Source organism: Nelusetta ayraudi, unplaced genomic scaffold (assembly GCF_046127955.1).
Source record: "Nelusetta ayraudi isolate G7.1 ecotype Tasmania unplaced genomic scaffold, CSIRO-AGI_Nayr_v1 ptg000031l, whole genome shotgun sequence".
NCBI classification, from domain to species: Eukaryota; Metazoa; Chordata; class Actinopteri; order Tetraodontiformes; family Monacanthidae; genus Nelusetta; species Nelusetta ayraudi.
This window is the reverse complement of record NW_027466081.1, coordinates 5,995,338-6,018,551: the sequence shown is the minus strand read 5'-3', so window position 1 is coordinate 6,018,551 and position 23,214 is coordinate 5,995,338. Positions and strand designations below refer to the sequence as shown.

Here is a 23,214-nt window from a genome sequence, read left to right as displayed (position 1 = left end):
CGGCAGTATCGCATACCATCCTGCAGGTGACACTCATGGGCCGCTCAAATGTTGAGTGGCAACCCCGCGGTGAACGACTCTCATGTATAGATGCCTTTGTGTTTCAGTCATATTGCCACTTTATTCCTTTGTATCGCTGTAGTTTGAGATAAACGTTGAATTACATCCAAAATGATTTTAATGGCCATTTTCACTCAAAATTGTTGTCAAATCAGACAAAATGAACATTAGAGCCTATTTAATTTTTTTTTTCAACAAGCGATTTATGCCAACACATTTTTTTAAAACAGTTTGTAAAGGTATGAATGTATGTATCTTTTCCATATTGCTAGCTAGTCATTTTTAGTCTTTTTGCAACCAGTTTTGGCAGCCCCTACTGACCAAACAACAGAATGCAGGTTTATGGCACTTCTGTTTGGCCTCCTTTTTGAAACCAAAAGCTCAACAGTATCTTTTAACAAAATCAGTGATTCCACCTGATAATTAATCTAAACTATTTTTCCTCAGATGTGTGCTAAAAACTGAGGAAAATATATTTCTGAGTACTTAGAAAGTGTAGTGAAAAATTCACAGCTTCCCACATCATTATAGCGGTCAAAAAACCAAGCGGTCTTGAGGTGGTCTCCAAGAGTAAAACCCACCCTTGCCTGTGGTGTCACAAAGGGCTGAATTTTAGAACAGATTTTCTAAAAAGCGGGGCCATCAAAAGAAGCCGAGGCTCCTTTAGATCTGAATAATACTGCTAAATGTTGCCAGACGGTACATAGCGAGCGTTCACAATGAGGCGATTTGATAGTCATAAATTTAAACTAGAGCGTTTTGCAATCGTCTCTGTGATGATGACATGACGGCTGACTGAGGAGACAATTTCTGCAAGTTCTTTGAGTGGGATCGTGTGAGGAGAGGCCAACTCATAGCTGTAATGATCTGCCAGTGGTGAGTGAGTGAGTGAGTGAGTGAGTGAGTGAGTGAGTGAGTGAGTGAGTGGTGCCAGTGCCCGGGGCTTTGGATGTAGATCAAAGTCCAGTTGAGTCTGCTGGTGTCAGCGGCGCTATTCACTAAATCTAGAGCCATTGATTCTCTGTTAGTTCTCAGCCTCCATTGTACTAAACAGGCAGTTTTTTTTCCTTCCACTCATCCCCTCACAATCCCTCTGAGTGGTACAAACTAGTCTCACAACTCCCTTCGAAACCAGAGGGAAAAGCGAGGGAACATTTTTGCGTGGAAAAAGAAATCAAACTTCAAAAATATCAGATTTTTTTTTTTTTTTTTTCCGAATCTAAAGCTCTGTGTTTCTGCAGTTAGTCAGTCCATGAATGCAAATTTAAGACTGGTTCCTCGTTAGCAGAGGTGTGAAAACGCTATGAACAAGCACCGTGTAAAAAAATACAGTGACTCAACTGGGCCATTTGCGTTACATGCGCATCTGTTGTGTGTGTGTGTTTTTTTTTTTTTAATTGCGGCTGCTTGTCATCACTTTCCAGGCATGAATACACAATCTAAAAAACAAAAGGGCGGATGAATAGCGATTATCTGCGACATAATGAAGCGACGTGACGTCAACGTCTTGCGCGCGATCGCATGTGCTTTCTTTTGTCCGTGAGCACCTGGGCGCGGCGGCAGGTGCAGGGGTTGGGCTATTTTCAGTCGACTCTTCAGATCTTCCCATCTTCTCTGGTCCACCGTTAGCAGAGCAGTGCCCTGATGAAGGGAGACACGTTTCAGTCAATCCTGCTTCTCATCCATTCCCTGCACTGCTTGATCCGGTGTGCAGCTTTTACCTTGTTCTCGTTGAAATTTGCAATGACCACGCCGACAAACAGGGTGAGGCCAATCATGCACCCCAGGAAGACAAAGACGTGGATGTAGATGCCATGAATCTGCACATACAGAGGTATTTAGACAGTAAAAGACTGATTAGTATAAAGTCCATGAAAGCGTCATGTCAAGTCAAATACTTGTGGAAGAGTGATAAAAAAATATTTAATACCGGTCCGACACGATGAATGATGACGTCCCGGACCTCCACCCAGCCTTTGAGTGACAGCACCTCAAACAGTGCCAACATGGCATTACCCACGTTGTCAAAGTTAAAATTACGAGGGTTGGCCCTGAGGGAGATTGTCACATAAACATCAATCTTTGGCAATGCATAAATCAAAGACTGATGGAAAGCGAAAACAAGCGGCAGTACCAGGCTCTTGGCACCCAGAAGCCTGGTTTGGTCTCTCCAGGCCTCAGCTTCATATTCAGATTTTTGGAGACGCTGACGTTGATGCGGAAAATTCCGTGACATTCCGGCTGCAAACGTCAGGAAAGATGGAAAGTGACGCCAACATGGTTAAAACAATGTTCATGCATTAGCTGCTAACTGCTACCCCGGACAGTTCTTCATTTTAAGATGAAGCAAAATACAGGTTCTTTTAATAAAAACTCATCAATAACACTCAAATTCAGCTGCCAAGGATTCAGATTAGTAGTGATGTCAGTGTATTATTGTGTGGCCACAGTTTCGAAGGGAAATAACAATAAATGTGAGGTAATATGAGAGAGGCTGTTACTCTACCTTGGTGAGTATATTCGCATCATTGCACTTTTCGAGCTTCCCTGCAAACAGCTGAACTCCGAAACTTGCAAACACCAGCATTAGTGTGAGCAGGAGAATAGAGACCTGCAGGAGAGACGGTCGATAGTTCAGAGCACACAGCACAACATAATTCAAGGCAACAACATTATGGAAGGAGGAAGAGGTATTTCAGTACGGTATTTACGACAAACACACACAAACACACAAATAAAAAAATAATGGCTTACGGCCAGGAGGACCTTACCAGGAAGATCTCCTTGAACCCCTTGAGAACCTCCCGCACCACCTTCCTCATCTGGGGGACCAGCTTGAAGATCCTGAGCGGACGCAGGCAGCGCAGCATCATCAGCAGCTGAGCCCCAGACTTGGGAGGGATGTCAGTGGGCAGCCAGCACAGGAAGATCAGGTTCACCTGCACGACATCAACAGTGAAGCCATGACAAAGAGTTTGGAGGGAAACATGTTGCTGTCTTCTTCCTGAACTCCGTCTGATTTTTCTGGGAAATATCTCTTTTTTTATGATTTCAAGAGGCGGCACAGTGGTTAGCACTATCACCTCACAGCATACAAGAGCCCTGGGGTCCAGGGCCTTTCTGCTCTCAGATCAATGGACTTCCAACAAAACCCCTTTCCACCATCTGTGAATAGCAAACTCCGGTTGGCCAACAGGATCCTGCAGGAATTGCCTTGTGTAACACTGCTGCTCTATGTGCCTTTTAATTGACCGCTGGGGACAAATAAAGTTTTTCGAATTTGAATTTGTGTGGAGTTTGCATGTTCTCCCCGTGCCAGGGTGGCTTCTCTCCAGGTTCTACAGCCCCCCCCCAGTCCAAAGACATGCATGTGGGCCGAAATGGGAACTCTGTGAGTGTGAATAATTGTTTGTCTTTCAATGCGGCCCTGCGACAAACATCGTGACTTGCTCAGAGTCACACTCCAGCTCCCCCTTTGACCAGTGCAGGAGAAGAAAATCAACAAAAAGAGGGAACGTTTGAAAGAAGAAGCCTTTAAACGCTCACGAGATAGATGAATATGTCCATGACTCCTCCAAAGTCCCTGATGACAGCCGTCGGGGTGAAGAAAAGGCCGTCGGCCATGATCTTCAGGATGAGCTCGATGCTCATGAAGATCACAAAGACGTACTCCCCGATCTGGAACACAAGGCGGCCGAGCGTCAGCAATCCATAAGATTGCGCGTCTTTGCTCAGCCCACAGTTCAGATCCGCCCCCTCTTTTTTTGTTTTTACCTGCAGCATAGGAACGTGCATGACCCTGGTGAAGGGTGACTCGAACATCATGGAGATGCAGGAGCAGATGGTCACCACGATCATGACCCAGTCCAAATAGGTAACGAGGCCCAGAAGATCGCTGCAAGGACAAGCACATTAGCAGAGGAGCCGTAATATTTATCAAGACATTTGAGGACTGTTTATTTGAGTCAAGCAAAACCTGCAAAAAAAAAAAATTTAATTCAGGCAAAGGCTGGCAGACAACACAGCAGAGGAGATGTAAAGGGGAGGTTTCACAAAGTAAGAGTGACTAATCAGTTCTTCAGCAGTCAGTGAAAACTCTCCAGGCTTGTTTAATACAAAGCACAGGCCCCTCTTTAACAATCAGACCCGGCGCCGGGTTGAATCACAATCAGCTTTCATTACGGATGAAATCTATTTCGCCCCGTTTTCACTCTACGCCTCTCATCACTTGCTACAGTTGCGGGGAAGGCACGGCGGGCGGGCGGGCGATCAAGCTTCGGGACTGATGAGCCTTCAGCCTGTGTGTGAGTGAGCAGATCAGCGGAGAGTGAAGGAATCAATAATTCATCACACTTACTATAGCTGGTGGTATTTGGTGTTCTTCACCACTCCTGTTATGGGGTCTGTTTTGGATCTAGGAGTGAATTCATAAAAAGGATTTCAACAATTTGAAGAAAAAAAACACAGACAAATATAGAATCTCCTGACAGCAAGCGAAGGTCTTGTCCACACAAACTTCATTTTGTCTTTCATCTTTTTTCCACAACCTGTATATGAAAAAATCGGCTTTTTAGACTTTTAAACTGTTTTAAACTTATTCATTTCAGTACATTTTTGTTTGTGGAAACTTCATCTTCTGAATCTAAATGGCAGTTATAACCGAGAAGGGGGCTGTTTTGGTGTGCACTTCATACCAACTGACAGCTTTAGGACCTTCATGAGATTATTTTAGAATACACAAGTGTGAAGAGCAAATTCTTATCTATTTATTTACTTAATTATTTATTAAATTCACGACCAACAAGACATTGTGAATGCTGAAGTGCTCCTTCTGACTTTTTGGTACCAAAAAAAAAAAAAAAAAGAACTCATCCCAAGATCTGAGCGCTCTTACGCGTTGAAACGAGCCCGAACGATCATCCTGCAGAAGTTCCTGAAGCGGTGCTCCCGCCCCACAATGAAGAGAGGCTTGTCGAAGTAAGGGTGGTTTTCTCTCAGCTCCTCCTCCTGGACTTTTCTAATTAAAGAAAAAAGTAACAGCGGTTACCACACACGGGGCGACAACCCAGCAAACATTCTGAAGCAATGTTTAAAGTGCGACTTGGTGCGGAGAAAGCGCGTAAACACCGTTTCATTTCTGCTTGTTCTTTCTTCTCCTGGATCATTTTGATCTCGCTGTCTTCTCTCTGCGCGTTACGGTATCGTACCGTACTGGAATGCTGCAGACAGAGAGAGGGAGAGAGAGCAGGAGGAGGAGAAAGAGAGGGGACAGTGGGTTCATAACAATCGGAATCAGGGAAGTACGTGCGCATGTAGAGCATATCCGTGTTAGTTTGCCGCCGTACATCCTGGGTGAGTGTCTCTAAAGATTTCCCGCGGCTGATCCTCTGACTGGTGGATCCGTGTCTCAACGATCTGTGCAGAGGAGGACAAGCAGAGCGGTTTTGGTTCACTGTAAGGAGCAGAGCAAAAACATGGGGCTCCTTCTTTACGTGGTTAATAAAGTTTGGACAACATTTTTTGTCTGGATATCTAAAATGAGGAGACACGTATTGGCGACGCAATGAAACTGTAGGGTTTTTTTTTTGCTTCGTTTCTGCAAGATTGTGAGACTTGTACATCAGACCTGCGCTCTTGCCGCACGTGATGCTGGACGCTGAGGATGGAGCGCTCTTTGGCCGGCTGGCCCTCAAAGGATCCACTCAGCATCCTCTGCCTGGTACAGGCCCTGGAAATGCAAACGGAAACAGACGTGTTATTGAAGTGCAAAGTCACAGAAAATATGTAGATGCAGAATGGGATCAGAAAACCACTGAACTCTCACACGTGACTTTGACATTTCTTTGATCTAATGTAACTTTAACACAAAAGAAATTGTAAAGATCTCTGCTGTTTGGCTCGATATTCTGTTTAGTTTCACTTAAAAAAACAAAAAAACAAGCAAAGTTATGACTTTCCTGGATTATGACCGGGCAAAGCCATTGTCAATCAACATCTGTTCCAATCAGAATGTCGATGTGTGCAGCGGTAAAGTTGGACACTTAGCTGAAGTGCCTCCTTGTAGCGCAGTTGGCTGTGAAAATAGAACCAGCAGCGGTGTCCAGTTTTTCAGAACACCTGCAGGATCTCAAAACAGACGTCGTCTGTGGCCCCAGACACTAAAACGAATAGACTGGAATGATGCCACTCGGCTAATACTAATTTCTGCAATGACAGCTTCCCATCCCATGCTGCGCGCGAGCATCCTCGCTCGGCTTGGAATGTTTGTATACAATGAAGTGGGACATAAGTCAGCCCGTTCGGTGATTGCCCGACTCGAAAAGCTGTTCCGTGGCTTTCCCAATTTTGACTCCAGAGTGTTTTTAAACAATTTCCAGTCATCCCATTAGTCAGTGTGTATGTGTGCATCATCGCTGTCTGTTCAGCGCAGTCATGTACCCGATCGGAGAGAACGGCGCCGCGGGCAGCCGCCGTGTGTGTACTTCAATCATTCACGGCGACTCGGACCAATTACTTGTTTATTGGCAGCGAGCACGCATGAGTGGCCGCGTATGTCGCCTTGTATGTTCGCCCGCGACTGTGAGCCTAATTGTGTGTTTGCGCGGAGGACGGCGGGGCCAGACAGAACGTGTTACGACTGCCGATACGCTGCCTATCTCTCGGAGCGGCCGGGCGAACGGGGAGGGATTGGTCACGGCGCCGGAGAGCTAATCTACGCCCGGCGACAGCTCTGCCATGCCGAACAGCAAATTATCCATTTTACCTCACCGCGTCAGTAAATGAGGGCGTGCGCGTGCGAGAGAGAGAGAGAGAGAGAGAGAGAGAGAGAGCGGGAAGCCTTAACATTAGCGGCGCAAGAGCGCCGCTAAGCAGCGAGCTAATATTCGCACGTAATGTATTATGTAGCAGCAGAGAGCTGCACGTGTTTCTTAAGAGTGGATGTTGAACAGTGACGACAAGGATTAACTGCGGTCGTGCAAAAAACGAAGGCATCCAGATAAGAACTCAGTAAACTGAAAATCAAATAACACGTATCGCGCGTAACTGTTTTCCAGAATCCTCTCAGAATTTCAATGAACTACATGTAGTTTGCGGTGGTTTTCCAAGTGGGGTGGCGACTTCTTGTGTGGATAGGTGATGATGCAGAGTGATTATTGATCTTTGCAGGGGGGGGAATCAATACCAAGAGAGAAAGTGGCAGGTGTCGCTACAAAGTTGGTTAAAAAGACAGAAAGACGATAAAAAAAATTGTGGATGGGTCTTAAATCTGATGTGTGAAATACTGTGTGTAGCAGCTTGTTTTTTTTCCATTTAGAGAACAGAGACACTCAATAGTATATATATATATCTTTACACACTGTAACTTTAATACCCCCCATCACAGTTTAATACATTTAATACTGTGGACTTGTTACCAGGGTGACTTTCCTTACACCCGTCTCTTACATGTTGTAATGAAGCGATCGAAAAATTGAAAAATATTTTGAAACTGAATCACGTCTTGTCACGGGCTCGCATTGACGTCTCACCGCTGCAAATCAACAGCACCACGCAAAGGTGTGGAAGTGTGAGCTGCTTCTCACCTCAGGATTTTATTGACGGTGTTTTCTTTCTCCAGGAGATTACGGGCCCGGATGCTAAATATTGACCTGCGGAGCTGAGGTGGCCCACAGGAAAGAAGAAGAAGACCAAGAAGAAAAAAAGCCTATTAGTTGGAAGTGTGTAGACCTTTAGTGCACAAAACTAAAACTTATTGCATGCAGCTTCACACTCCCGGGACAAAGTGTATTTATACTTGTGTATCTTATACCTGTGTGTATCTTTTGTCTATGACTACTGAATGAAAGCCAAACAAACAGAGTGAAACAATTATTTGTTACCGTACACAGAAAATACAGGTTCAAACCTTCTGAGGCCTGCAACTCACTGGACGCTTGCTACTTTATTTTTGATGATTTGACAAAGAACCGGGTCTGTTCCTGTTCTGTGTGAACATTTCCTCCCTTAAGAGACTTCGTGGAGACAAGTTTGCGCGTTTCACTTTCTGAGGCAGACGGGGAAAAAAATCAAAAGGGATTACGCGGGCTTACCTTGTGGTCGATGTACTTGTTGTCTTCAATGGCTGAGCGCTTGGAGTGGTCGCAGGAGGACGACGAGGCCGAGGGGAGACGGCGGAACAAGCAACTGGTGTCCTGCTGCTGCCGATCTATGAACTGCTTCATGAAGCTTTCCCTGGAGCGCACAACCATACAACAGCACAACATTGATCGCGAGCTGATCAATCTAAAGGAAATGGGTGCAGCAGGGCCTCACAGCGGGAACCGTGCACCCGAATGTGATAACGGTTGCCGCACGCTTTTCATTTTGCGCGTGGCTACAGATTCTTCCTTTGCAGACAGACACTTTAATAACTGCGAGCGTAACGGGCAAACTGATCGGTGCCGCAGCAGACTGACAGATGGGCTGCAAAGGAGGATATCTGAGGGAGCGAGGAACCCAGCTGTCCATTAATTAGTTACTTAATGATGAAACTGATTATAAGGCCCGCCATGTTGAGCGCGGTTTTATCCCAGCGAAAAAGAATCTGCTCTCTCGGTAACGGGCAACAGAAGCTCTAGTCGGATATTTTTGAGTTTGTGAGAAATCTGTTGCCGTGAGTATTGCAGATGAGGCTGCGTTCTGAAACATTCAGCGCCGGAATTGACTTTTACTGGTACTCGTAATAAAAGGTTTTACTCAGGAAACAACAAAAGATTGTTTAGGCTGTGGACACATACCTGATCCTGGGCACAGTGAAATCTGACGGCAGCTTGGAGATTTTCACCATCTGAGGCCTGTTGGGGAACTTCTCGAAGATCCTGAGTCGCAGAGGCAGCTTCTCTTTGGTGTCGGCATTGGCTTCGCTTTGCTTGAGCTGCGGGGGAGAGAGACATTTTCAAGGAACGCAGAGGGAATAACAGACGCCATGAGGGAGAGGAATTCTGCCATGTGAGGCGCATTGGGAGAAAAGGGATAGAAACGAGTAAGGGAGAAAGAAAAGGGAGTTCATGGAGCGTTTAGGTGGAAGGTTTTGAGATTTCAGGATTGCTGTACGGCGGGAAAAAAGCAGGACACAAAGCCGGGTATTGCAATTGTGAAGAGTGGACTGCTGAGGTCTTGTTGGGGAATGTAGGAATGCAGCTTCGTGTTTCTGCCTGATGATGGCAGCAGCACACCTATCCACACCACACGCACACACAAACCACATGGGACACCACGTCAACGGTGTGATCCAACTTACTTTTGGAAAAGAAAGAAGAAGAGGGCAACAGAAAGAAAAAACAAAAAATTATTCACAGAACAGAATAGGACAGAACGACTGCGACAGAATAGTGTTGAGTGTATTAATGGTGGCTTAAGTGGATGGAACAACTGGAGTGTGAAAGATGCTGAACTTCCATTCAGCTTAATGTTTGAGTTGGGGACCTGGCAAGGTGGGAACGGGCATCTGTCCGGCCATTTACTTTTCAAAAGGACTCAAATGTGGGATCTTCTTTTTAAACTGGGAACGGGGGCAATGTTTTCCCATGAATTAGGAGTTGGGCACCAGAAACTGTTGGCTTTGGCTTTCACTTTATGTACATTCTCAAAATAGATGTTGGCCGATTCGAGGGGAGTACGGGCAGACAGCGGATGAATTGCCGAGCGTGTTTGCAAACCAAAACCGGGGGATGTTTCCAGAGAGACAAACAACATTGGTCCACAGCGGTGGGAGGTAGCAGGGTGAAGACTGCTCTAACCAATAATTGAGACCAATTGACCAAAGTGTTACAGAGGGTCAGTCTTATATGTTTAACCTTCAATGACCCTCTTACATAGGACTAATCCCCCCCCCCCCCCCACACACACACACACACACACTACTGGGCCTTTGGCTAAAGATTTTTTTTCGAAGTCATTGTTTGTATGACTCTCTCACTGACACAACACAAGTTGTCCCTTTAAAAATGATCATTTGAACTAATACGATTTGCATCAGATGCTTGAATGCCTTGTAGCAGCACGATGCTGACTAGGTTCGTACAGCAGAAATCGTTTCTCCACAGTAACGGCTTGATAGTGATGACAGATGCAAAGCAAGGCTTTTAAGACGACCTGGCGAACGGGTTCGGTCTCACGATGCCATAGATCACGAGAAACCGTTTCTGCTAACACATCAGGCCTTGCGGCCAGTCGATACAGGTGATCAATAAAGCATCGGTGGACACGAAAGAGTTCAGCACCGGAGCACTTACCAGCAAAAAAAAACAAAAAACTTTCTCCCTAATTGCTGTACCTACATGGCTCCTAGTGGCGGAGGAGTCAAAGTTCTATATGCACGTGACCGTATCCCAAAGCCTGTTCCTGTCTGCTATAAATATCTGTCGAACACAGCTTTACAAATTTTTCGATGTTAAAGGTAATCCCTTAGCTTACTCGATGGCTTCACCAGGTGGTATCTGCCCAGCAACCTCGGACAAAAACAAGCTGGCTTATATCATAAAGAGGATTTTGGCAACCAAAGATCAGCAAAACACAGTAAATCCCCCACTGGGAGAATGCAGACTGAATAACGTGTACAATCGCAGGTCTTGACCAACAGGTTTGCTGTGCGTGCAAACCATTGTGTGTGTGTGTGTGTGTGTGTGTGTGTGTGTGTGCGTGCGCGACCACAGATGAGATTTAGTGTATTGTGGTGTAACAATGGAAGCGAGACTAATGTGTTTCGCCTTGAGAGCCGCTCAGGTGACCTGCTGCCGCCGCCGCTGCTGCTGCTGCTGCTGCTTCCTCCCGCCATTCAAGCCAATTTCAGGCTTGGCTGAGCTGGGGATCTTTTCCGTGAGGGATTTCCACAGCTTTCTCCTCCGACGCCCGAGGAATGAAGAAACGCGGGTGGCGCTGACCCTCAGCCTTGCCGAACTCGACAGCCACAGGAACGGGTCACAGGGTTGCCAAAACACCTCATATAATACGGCCTTGTTTTCCTGTACTTTCAGCATTTCACTGCCGAATGGGCAGCTATAGACTGCCAGACGTTCCAACGCAAATCTATTTATTTATGAATCTAACACATTAGTATTTCTCTTACTGTGTTTTAATCAGCCTCTGTGGGCCACTACCTTTCTGTTTACACTGCGTCACGCATCCTCTGAAAATGTCATGTTTCATTCAAGCATCTACAGCATCTTTCTGAAACAAATTCTGGCCGCAATCAGAAGCAACAGCAACAGAGATTCAAGCTTGGCACACTGAAGTTACTGCATGACTACCAGGGCAAACAGGCAGAATTAGCATATGTCAGTTGGTGAGTGTGATGTTTTTTTTTTTTTTATTATTATTATTATATTGTGTCATGTCAGAGCTGCTTAGCTTGCGGTCACCTTGCTGCAAAACAATTTTACCTAAAAGGAACAAAATCACTTTTGGAAGTCACCGTGAATTAAGCTGCCAAATGTAGCAAGTTGACTCTAAAGGTGAATGTTGGAGCCGATGTGAGGGATATTTGACTTCAAACTAAGATGCAAGAGAACAAACTGAGAATGGCCTTTTCACCATAACAATTCCATATAATAACCGACTGATGTGCACAAACAACTTGGGAATCAGGCGGTAACAGAGGCATTGAAAAAAAAAAAAAAAAAATTCTTTCCATCCTGGTCACCGAAGCGTTTTGGACTAAAAAGCGCCCGCTATTTGCCTGTAAACACTCATTTAGCTTTCAGGCTCTGAGACGCAGCCTCCGAGGCATGCAAACACAGAAAATAAATATGTGTGAAAAGTGGCCAGTGGAACAACAGGAAAGCGCTGAACACTCGCCTACGGAGCTGCTGCTGCCCACACACACTCGCGGAGCGCCCGTGGGTGGACGCACACAAGTCAGCGGCGTTTTGCCATTCAGACATCAGCAGCTAAACCCAGACAGTAGCTGGGTGCATGTGTGTGTGTGTGTAAGAAAATGTTGCCATGCCAAATTTCATCTGAGGGCTAGCACAGCACATAGCGCATGTGAAAATAATCTGTGCTACGCATAGTCTTACCTTTACTCGTAAACTAAGAACATCTGCCGATCCTTTACTTTGTTGTTAAAATTACTTTTCTTTGAGTTTAGTTTTGAAAAACAATATGATTAAAATAAGTTAAACTTACAATACAATTGACTTTTTTTTATTTATTTATCTATTTTTTTAAATCTAGCCTGCCTAACACTGGTTTACTGTCTCGAAGCAGGTGAACAGCTGAAAAGGCATCAGCACGTGGGCTCAGCGTGAGGAACTACTGTAACTACCTCACCTCAGTGCAGTTTCTAAGTCCCATCAGTGAGAACGCACATCCAAACACCATGCACACTGCTGCAAGAATGGCTGTGCCGGGGGCCAGTGGCGCCCACATTGGCAACTGTCATCTGATTAAAGTAGAACTGCTGAAGCCCACCCCAAAACACAATTCCGGCCTACACCACTGCTGCACACAAACAAACACGTAACCTAGACCTAGGAAGTGAGTGCATATAATAAAAGTGTCCAAATAAATTATATTGACGCCATACAGATCCATCCAAATTCAGTGGCTTTGAGTGAAAAAAATAAAATTAATATAGGACGGCTCGCACAAAGATTATAGCTAAAGCAGATTGGTGAACAAAGATCACTATTTATTCCATTTTATCATTCTGTGGTGCGGCTGATGATGTCAGACACTCACCTATGTCCACTGATGCAGGAAGAAATATAAGGGACAATGTATAGAATACAAGCTCTATTGAATCCATCATTCAGCCCTTTCCTGAGTTATTTTCGACACATTCATTGCGTGTTTGCCCGTGGAAACCTTAAGCATGTTTCATCCACGTTGCACTGGCAACCTATTTGCACTCCGCGTCTGCGTAGGGTTCCCAAGGACTGCAGCCAGTTCAACTGTAACACCCAGGGGTGGGAGAGCCGAGAGCGAGTTAGCAGGGTCACCCTCTCCTTTCATTAGCCGGGTAATGAGCCGTGATGTGGAGCCGCTGTAAAGCCACATGGGCTGTAAACCAATAATAGCTACTCTCATCAGCCAAAACAACTGTAGATCCCATTTATACCCACGGCCTTAATATCCAATAATCATTTACGCATGAGCTTTAGGATACATCTCTTGTCTTTGTCGTCTTGTCTGGATATTATTCAGTCTGATGGCGTTGTTGTTCACGCTATTTATTTATAGTAAAAATTCTTCATCTCTCCCCGCTTATCCCGCTGCATTCAATATTTGAAATGCTAAAATGCATGTTATTGTTTAGAATGGTTAACTGTGCAAATGGAAATTAGAGAATTTTAATTTAATTTTGACCGACGATGGCGCAATAACTTGAAAAAAGTATATAAATATATACAGCAAAACTGTAAATCAAAATTTTTAAATGTTGAATGCAATTATCGGATTCTAACGTTGCCACTTCAATTGCTTAAATAATATGTTTTCTAAAAAAATTTGAAGGACATTTATTACTCAAAATCCACTCATATACGCTATGTCTCCAGCCTGTCAAAGAACTCATCAAAAATGAAAAAAAAAAAAAAAAATTCTTCTTTCACAGGTTTCTTTTCAGGAAGTTCTAGAAATCAGGACTTGGCAATTTCACAAATGGTGCTGTTGTCTTTCTTGGACTAAAAACATCACTGTTAGCAAAAGGTTAAAAGCAAGAGAATTTTTTGCAGGAGGCTGCAAACAAACGGTTAAATGTGCTGTTTTCTGGAGATTCATGGTGTTGTTTGGATAATTACTCATGGATGGGCTGGACTATTTATACGGGCGCGCGTGTGTGTGTACGCCTGCGTGTGATGTGACAGAAGTAATCAGATTACTGCCCCCACTGTAAGTCCTGTCAAAAGCATGGCGGCAGAGACAGCGCGCAGTCGCCGGTCTCGTTTCGCCCGTCTCTCTTGTTCCCTATTTGTCAGCCGAGCAGAGTGTGATCTGGCATTGGCTGCGAGACATCAGACAGGAGGCAAAAGAAGGAGGCGGCTGAGTGACACGGAGCGGGCGAAGACCGGGGCGGGGGGGGGGGGTGGGGGGGGAGGGTGGCAACTGGAGGGAAGAAAGAAAAGAGACGGGGACGTTTGCTCTGGGTAGGACTGGGCTTTGGGGGATGAGTTGTCACCGTTCCACCGCTGCGACGGGAGCGTTTGCTCCGTGTCCTCCACCTGCGTCGTTTCCCAAACTCGATACGCCTGCCCGTGTGCGCTGCAGGTGACGTCTTGGTCCATAATTACATATTTTTGGAAGGCGCTCAGGACGGACCGGCTCATCCTGCTAAGTGGATTTTTAGTTTGATCAAGTACACCTTGGAGCAATTGTATTACGGCTTCTTACCGAGGATTTGAATACTTATGAATTAAACTAAAAGCCTGACCGCCATTGGTTTGATTTAATAGACCTGGGGTAGGTTTTTTATTTTTTCCCTTCCTTTATTTTGGGAGGGTGGCGGCTGACGCAAGAGACAAAAAAAGAGGAAACGGAGGGAGAGGAGGAGAGCAGCCAGTGGACAGTCCCAAAACGATGCTCTTATCTACGAAATGTCACCTTTAGTTTTCTGCTGGAACACATTTCACGTCTGTCTGAGTCACATCTTGAACCTGACACACACACACACACACACATACATACACACACACCAGCAGCAGTGTGTTGTGGAACTCCCCAACAGTGTTTTCCGTCTGGATGTTGGCCTCACGCGCAAGATTCATAATACTGTATATTTGTAATGTGCAAAGATGAAGACATTAATAACCAGCAGATGAAAATATCCAAAGGAGAAGACGGTAATTAAAGGAACACGTTTCCCTGGTACGCTCATAAATCCCTGAAACCAACAATGAATAGTGATCCGATCGCTGCGCAGGCAGGCTTTGCACTAGATGGCAGTGTGGTGAGGTGGTGAAAATTACAAGCCGCCCATGTTTTTTTTTTTTTGTTTTGTTTTTTTAAACAGGACCTAACAAGGTCAGATAATCGTGGAATATGATATTTATCACAGCAATTATTCTGTTGTGCAGAGCAAGATCTTTCCTGAGGGCTTTTTCTGTGTCGGGCTTCACCACAGCGGGTGAGGAGGATAAAGTGTACACTGCTTCACTGCAGTTTAAAAGACCGCGTTCCAAAGCAACTCCACTATCACCAGGTGAGGATCTGTTTTCCCTGCAATCCTTCCAGCAAACTGAAATTCGATAATCATACATGTACTATGTAGTAAGGAGCATTTTTTTTCCTCTTAAAGTCTCTATAGCATATTCATGATTCACTGAAAGCCTGCCTGACAGAATAAATCTTTAAAGGTTCAATATTATACTCATTTTCAGAACTCAAGTAGAATTTCTTTTTAATCCAAATGCCATGCAAGTCTATGGGGTCAAAAGTCAACTTTGTCCTAGAGACATGGGGCCACTTGCAGGTTCATCGGGATCCCTCAAAACACAGCCATGTCAAATTTGGGGCTTCTAGCCCATGAGGAACCCCGAAACCCTAACCCTAATTCAAGCAGTAACCCTAACCCTAATTCCAGCCTTATCACAAACCCTAATGCCATGCAAGTCTATGGGGTCAAAAGTCAACTTTGTCCTAGAGACACGGGGCCACTTGCAGGTTCATCGGGATCCCTCAAGACACAGCCACGTCAAATTTGGGGCTTCTAGCCTCTACAGATTAGTCAAACAGTCACCATTAAAGTCACCTGCTGAAAATGACACTTTGTTGGATCTTCAGCAAGTATGCGGGTTGAGGGGATTGTCACGAACATGGAAAAGGTCTGGCTGATTTAAACGAAAAGATGAGTGAGTGAAGTATGTAACTCACTCTTCTCTGGGGTCTTTATTACACGTTTTTGGCGAACAGTGGGCAGATAAATTGTGCTTTGTATGGTGGGGATAAAGGGAGAAGACGCAGTAATAACTTTTAGGCTCTGTGTTGCATTTTACTGCCACGATCTTGCTGAAATTTTTATATTCTCCAGAATGTGTTTTGCCGGGACCTGTGCCTTGCCTCGGGACGTGTTGTTGCAAGACGTGCGCAAACACACACGGTGGGGGTATTTCGAGGCACGCAAACGCAATTTATCAACACCAATAGTGGACAAACAAAACAGTAGCGACCCACATTATCATTATTGCCGTCCTCATCTTCTCTGGCCAGAGGGGTAAACACCTTCTGCTATTTGCTTCGTATTTACCACCGCTGGATAGAGCGTCCCCCGTCCCCGACTCCTTCCCCTGGTTCTGCAGACACTTGCATGCTCTGCGGGCATGAATGATTCGTTCGATGCCGCTGGAATGTCAGTCTCTTCTATCATAAAACCCACTGACCTGCTACGGGGTAGCACGAGGACACGTGAGGAACCGTGCCCGAAAGGTAAATTCCTCTCTCGAATGATAAACTGCTAGCAACCTGTTTTTGTCCCTCAAACAGGGGAAATGAAACGCCTTGGGCGCGCTCAGAACTGAACAGAAAGGCAGAAAATTCATACCGCAGGTGCGTTTTGTGAGCAGGTTCACTTCCTGCCTTCACTCGCGCTTTCCGCCGCTGTCTCTCAGCCGCCCGTCCCGGCCTTCATCTCGTTAAAAATATCGGGCAAAACTAATTTCACGCGGTAAACGAATTATTCCAATCAACGGTGATGAGTGGAGCGAGGCAGCGATGCCCGCATCCGTCGGATTGTTAGCGCGTGTGCGAGGCGCTTGTTTGTGAGCGCACGCGCGTCTGCATTAAATGGTTGGTTACGTCCTCCGTAATTATCGGCGACACTTCTGAAAGTTTTTCGCCCGTGCGCGAGTGCGTTGCGTGCGAGTCGGTGTGTGTGATTTTGGGTGCAAATAAACAGTTGGTGATTGTAATTTCAGTACTTTACAATTACAGAGACTTTGTAATAGCCGATAATTCATCACGCTCTCAACTGCCACGAGACTTAGAAATCATCCTGATATCACAGCAATGGCTGCTACTGATTACATCTCAAGGTGAGTCCCAAATTGTGCACTTCTTTACTCAACACTAAAAAAATCTTAATTCAAGTGTGCAAAGTACTAATAAAACATAAATTTGGTGTTGCATTGGCAAACTGGAAGGTGGAAGGCTTGTGGAATGAAGAAACTTCTCACAGATAATAACTCCCATATCGGTGACACAACAGCAGTGGTGTAAATGCATGAATGTATTATAAGAACTGGATACCGGACTGGCAATATGGCGGCGCATGGTTTTTCCCAGTGGCCACTAAAAAAAATCCCATGAAAAATAAGCGCCTTTTAAAACGTCTGACAGGACGACTGTGACCTGAAACGCAGTTCATAGCAAATCTTTCTATTGTAGATTTTTCAGTTATGGTCTTTTAGTCATTTAAAAAAAATTATAAAGGCCAGAAAATTACCAGAAAACAGTTTATTCCCAGCGTGACGTCACAACGTCGTCAACAACGTGCTGTGTCTCAGCTCGTTCTGATTGGCTGCGTCCTGATGTGTTGTGTAAGTGACGTTCTCCAGAATCGTTTTGATTGGCCAAATAGATCACGTGAGTTACAGAGGCACGATGTGAAGTGTACACTACTGTGCATGCTCAATGGGCCCATTAATGCGGAAGTCAAAAACTTTTTCGGCGTATGCGCTGGGTGAGCAACTTCATTGAAATTAATTGTCCGCCATCTTGGATACTGGGTGCCTGTATGAATGGCATTAGCACGCTAGCTAACATTAGCATCCACAAGCGTATTTCCAGACGTATTTTCCAGAGTTGGCATATTTTAGTCAGGCTGCATTAGTGGTGCAAGAGCCTTTGTGCTTGTCCTGGCTCTGCAAGGTTTTTCCTTAAAGATTTGACAATTATGTGGAAATTAAAATTTAAAATCTATTTGATGAAATTTCACAAAACTCAACAGTCAGTTATAAATGAAGGAGATAATCCTTTCTTAATCCTTCCCTTGCTTGATCTTTTAATTTACTTACTCAACTATGTTCTACATGCTGCCGATAGAAAGTAATTTAAAGTTGGTTGAAATCACCAAAATCCATCGGTATAAAAACCTTTGTCTGATGAAACAACATTGTTGAGACGCACAGGAGGCGGCTGCAGGGAGGCCTGGCAAGCTGGATTTGATTGTTGACAAAAGAATTTCCTTTACACAGTAATTAACATTTTTGCCGCCTGTAAAACTCTGACCGATTTGAATCCCTCTGGTGATGTGCCCAGTGAAAAACGGGCCCCTCGCGCTCACAAACATAAAAGGCATTTTTCAGGTGGCGTAATTAAACAGTCAATGCAGAGCTTTGTGCAGACTGCGGGGGCTTCAGAAAGCGACGTGTGGGAGGGACTGAACAAAGATGAGGTGCACAGCTGCCGCTCCGCCGTTAAAACTGCAGAAAGTTGAGGGTGGGTGTGGGAGGGTGCATCGTTAGCCAAGCTGGAGGAAAGCAGAACCTGATTCTGTGCTCTTCTTTTGCCCCCTCAAGACATATGCTGCTTCCTTGTTGAAGACAAGCATTGATTTTTTGGAACCTCCACATGTTTGCAAGAGGAACAAACATTTAGCGGAGGATGTTGCCGCAACCATGACTTGGGAGAGGCGTCAGTCCCTTTTGTAACACCACCAGGGGATGATTTCCAGAACGGTGCACTTTCTACAAAGTGAAGGACTTAGAGCAGAATTGGGCCAATTTTTTGACTGGTGGGCCACTATGGGTTCCATAATGTGACTAGAGGGGCCGGAGCAGCAGCAGATGGATGGAGTGTTTAGCTGACCCACTTCATAGAGGAAAAAATGTATCTATATGTCGAAAACATGTGTTTTAATGTCAATTGAAAATGAACCAAAGCAAAGTTCCAACAAAATGTGTCTTGGAAGTGTTTAGCTCTTAAAAGTCTGAAAAAATGGATGAAATATAGCTAATTTATGACTTACTTACAATTAAAAAATGTATTCAAGTTTGGCGGGCCGGATAAAAAATCTTAACCGGCCGCATATGGTCCCTGGGCTGTAGTTTGCTCATGCCTGACTTGGAGGCTTCAGGGGAACTAATAGAGTAAATTTAGAGAAAAGTTTGCCCTCAAAATGTTAGTGCATGTAATGGCATTTGGCTAGCGCTGCAACTGCCGCACAACAATCAGAAGAATTACTCCATTACCCTTACGATTCATCCCATTGTTATGCAAAACTGCCCGGCGCGGCGTGACTTTATCACACACTGCACATGTGAATCTTTGGACTGTTTTGACACGTCAAGCCAGAGCGCACGCCGGGGCGCCGGGGCTGGCGCAAACAGAATCAAAACAGCCGATCTCTCACATGTACCGAGTCTTTCATGTGTGCAAGCCGGAAACATGTTTCACCGAGTTTTGCATGTGACATCTTTGACAGCGTGTCATGTGAGGGTGGGACCATGGGAGATATAGCCAGCGAAAGAAAAGGAAAAAAAGAGAAAGAAACGTCTCCACAGACAATACTAAAAAAAATAAATAAATAAATAAAACTGAAAGCGCAAACTGACTCGAAAATTCTGCAATATATATATGAGAGGAATCGTCCCCCAGTTTGGGATGAAATCCGTCTCTTGCAGAGCGGTTGCATTGAAAGAGCCCGGCGTAAACAAAGAGAGCCGATAAAACAGAAGCAGCTCAATGGAGTCATTCATCAAGCAGGCGGCCGAGGATGATTAATCGCACGCGGCGTAATTGGCACATCCTCAAGCAAAAGCCCACATGTGTATTTCTTTGAGACGAGGCCGGCCGCGTCGTTGGGCACGTGACGAGTGTTTGCACGGGGCCCCTCACGCGGGAGGGTGATCACCATCTACCGCCTATTTATACTCAGTCTCCGTATCCATGATTGAAGCACCTGTAAAATAGGCAATTTTACAGTCGCTGCGCCTAATCACTCAGCTCTGGGTGGGGAAATAACCTGCCCGGCGCAAGCTGAGGGCTGTCAGCCAGACATGAGCGGAACGCCGCGGATATTGTACAGTATGTGCGCACGCGGGTCGCCGCGCCCCCGCCTTATATAGTTTAGAATGCGCGCCGTCAAACAAAAAAACTTTTAATAGCTTTAAAACCTGGGCTCCCTCCGTCTCTGACAACGCAATTTCCTTTGGCGAAACGATCTGCCACGGCGCTTCATTTGCATGGGAAGACAGCGATGGCTCGTTAAAAGCTGCGCCCCGTTGAGCAATGCTCAACGGTGGAGGAGGCCTTGTTTGGAGGCGCCGCCGTTTGCCACGCCGAGGATTTTCTTTTTAAGCAGGGTAATTGCCGACATAAGCAACCCTCCAGAGGAGAACCCCGAACAGAAGACGTGAAGACATTTAGAGCGTTACGCTATTAAAAAAAAATAAATAAAAAAATAAAAATACACATTCGGGACATTTAAAAGTGCAATAATGTCACGCTGCCGTTCCGTACGTGACAGAAACACAGTCCTATTAACAGCTAATGTAGCCTGGGTTTTATAAATTAGGCCAATTTTCCAGTCGAGCCATGTGACCCTTTAAACGATTGTTTTTTTTTTTTCTTCTTAGCATTGACTGGGCATCTAAACAGCACATTTGGAAACGTGAGGATTTACAGCAAACACAACAACACAACACAGCACTCTTTCTGTCTCGAGTTAGCGAGAGCCAAACACTCATAGTTCCACAATTTGTTGCGAAAAGTTGGGAAACACTGCAGCTTTGCAGACGGAGGAAGAGAAAAGATAAGAAAAACACTGTTCACATCTGCATTCATTTTCATTACACATTGAAATGCTTCCTCGCAACATAGTCCTTTTCAGATTAGAAAAACTTTCCCCTTGTGGGCTACCTTAAAATAGCCTATTTCAATTTAGAAGTTTTTTTTCTGAGAAAAACAGGGTACTTGAGAATTCGAAATGATGTGAACTCTCGACTCACTCACTTTGCCAGGATATTTCTCTTCACTTACAACACTGACAGCACGTGTACATTTTTTTTTTTTTAATTCTTCTTTTTTTAATTCTTTTTAAATAATTGTTTCGGGTTTTCAGAATACGGAATCTACGTCGACCTCCTACCTGTTTGAGCTTCTTCAAGTCTTCATCCAACTCCAGATTGTCCAAGATGACGGCAACGAAAAGACTCAGCAGGATCTGAAATGCAACACGAGGACGCGCGTGAGACTGTGTGCTGTTTAAAAAAAAAACACACATGCAATCACGTTAATGTCAAGAGCGCCAACGGAAATGGCACCTTTTCAAAATTACATTGTGCGCCTGAGAGCCTGAGCCGAATTTGATTTTAACGCTCATCCTGCTCGGAAGACATTCTGCCTGTCTGAGCTGAGGTCTGAGTCATCCACAGACTGACTGGGCTGTCGGATGTCTGCTAATATAAGATGGCTAAACACGGAAATGTCAGCAACTCTTTTGCCCGCAAGTCTGATTAGCTGTTGATTAAATACACCACTTGAGAGACTTGTGAGAGACTGGGGGAGCTATAGAAAACAATCAGTGTATTTCCTTTTCTGCCCTAAAATTACCTGCCTTCATTGACCTTGAAAAGAAAAAAACTTGGCCACATACCTGAGGAAATACGCATTCTCATAACCAACAGAACCAAAAAGAAAATCCATACAAGTTTATAAATAGCCATTAAAGTTGTGCCCCTGAAAGAGCACGGCGTGTTCCTCACCAGGGTTGCGAACAGATGGTAGAGGATGAAGTAAATAGCCACCACTGGAGCCCACATATGACCAACAGCCACGAGGGTCTGGTCCATGACATCTACCCAGCCCTCCTGGGTCAAGATCTGGAACATGGACATGAAAGCCTGCAAGGAGGAATGCTCAAGGTTAGATACGACGGGCATGAGTTAGAGAGGTGAAGAGCAGGGATAAAACAGCAGGTAGGACATATATATTAAATGGCAAAGACACGAACACACTGGCACTGGTAGATGTAGGGAAAATACAATATAGCTAATTAATTAATGCAGTCACTTCCCATTCCTTGCCTCCAAGGAACGTTGATTGATTGACTGAGGGCTGCAAATGGACAAGATTTCAGAGTCTGAAGAATCAAACTCCACACTAAACAAAAAGCTATGACAAAAGTAATAGAAAATATGGTACTCTGATTGAATAACCACTGAGAATGGAATGCTTTAAATGTATACGTTAGAAGTCTGAAATCGTGCAGATGCAACTTGAAAACAACCCTTCTGGTTCACTTTTAGCGTATCGGTGTATGTCAAGCATTTCAATCAAGAAAAACCTTTGGCAAGACTCTGAGTGGCTGCCTTACTCTTGGGAATGTGGTGAAGCGGTCGAGGTCCTCCACAAAGCAGAACATCTGGAGGCTGATGGCTGACATGACGATGAGGAGGCTGGCGGTGAAGACCACCAAGCTGCCCAGTTTTTTACCTGGGCCAAATATCTTATACACAAAGTCCTCCAGCGCTGGGGAAATCTTAATCAAACGCACCACGCGCAGCACCTGAAAAGTTAAAAAAAAGAACAAAAATGTACCGTGTGAAAAAAGTATACGCTAAAAGCACAATGATTATACATTGATAAAGAGGAGAAAAGCTTTGGCCTGGATGTGGAGGTGCAGTGACGCTAAGCTCTGTGAGCAGGTTAGTCCCTAAATTGCTTGCGGTGACAACAATCCCCCAAAAGGTAATGTGTCTGCCGGGCTTTGATCACGGAGCCAAAGAGCAGGTATCGATCGGGCCGCACACTGCGATGCCCTTGGCCAAACGCTCTTCCGCCATTCCCAAGGATATCGAGCAAAATAAGGGAGAAAAATGGGTAGGGGGGTGCCGGTCTCAAACGCAGCAATAACACACAGCATGGCGGCAGGTGGGATGAAGAGAAACTACCCCTCTCCTCCGACAGACCGTGACCCCCCACCGGCTATTTTAACACGGTCGCAGGATCTGAAGTCGACTAAAAGAAATGAGTCCGTAATGGCTGTTTCTATACATTTTTTTGGGGGGGTTGTTGTTGTTTTCTCTGCCTCAAGACGGAAAGAACAAAAAGTCCCGCTGAAGGAATTTGAGTCATCCCCTGAGAGCGGTTAGCAGCAGCGGTGCCATGGTCGCCAATCATGGGATGATCTAATGGTGACGAGGAAGTGTTTTCATATAAATAAGGACATATAAGAATGGG

At 45.0% G+C, this 23,214-nt stretch overlaps 1 protein-coding gene across 5 annotated transcripts in view; it reads right to left on the bottom strand.

Moving 5' to 3' along the window:
- Positions 1–23,214, bottom strand: part of nalcn (sodium leak channel, non-selective) — a 53,082-nt gene that overhangs the window by 6,133 nt on the left and 23,735 nt on the right. For all 5 annotated transcript variants that reach the window (XM_076031095.1, XM_076031096.1, XM_076031093.1 and 2 more), the window contains 19 exons: positions 22,349–22,540; positions 21,738–21,875; positions 21,122–21,196; positions 8,838–8,974; positions 8,151–8,292; positions 7,644–7,717; positions 5,687–5,788; positions 5,406–5,475; positions 5,188–5,279; positions 4,955–5,077; positions 4,418–4,474; positions 3,835–3,955; positions 3,607–3,738; positions 2,832–2,999; positions 2,567–2,671; positions 2,195–2,301; positions 1,991–2,111; positions 1,782–1,880; positions 1,608–1,701 (listed from right to left, as the gene is read on the bottom strand). In XM_076031095.1, coding sequence (XP_075887210.1) covers positions 1,608–1,701; positions 1,782–1,880; positions 1,991–2,111; positions 2,195–2,301; positions 2,567–2,671; positions 2,832–2,999; positions 3,607–3,738; positions 3,835–3,955; positions 4,418–4,474; positions 4,955–5,077; positions 5,188–5,279; positions 5,406–5,475; positions 5,687–5,788; positions 7,644–7,717; positions 8,151–8,292; positions 8,838–8,974; positions 21,122–21,196; positions 21,738–21,875; positions 22,349–22,540 — 2,149 coding nt within the window. The remainder of the gene's footprint in view (positions 1–1,607; positions 1,702–1,781; positions 1,881–1,990; positions 2,112–2,194; positions 2,302–2,566; positions 2,672–2,831; positions 3,000–3,606; positions 3,739–3,834; positions 3,956–4,417; positions 4,475–4,954; positions 5,078–5,187; positions 5,280–5,405; positions 5,476–5,686; positions 5,789–7,643; positions 7,718–8,150; positions 8,293–8,837; positions 8,975–21,121; positions 21,197–21,737; positions 21,876–22,348; positions 22,541–23,214) is intronic.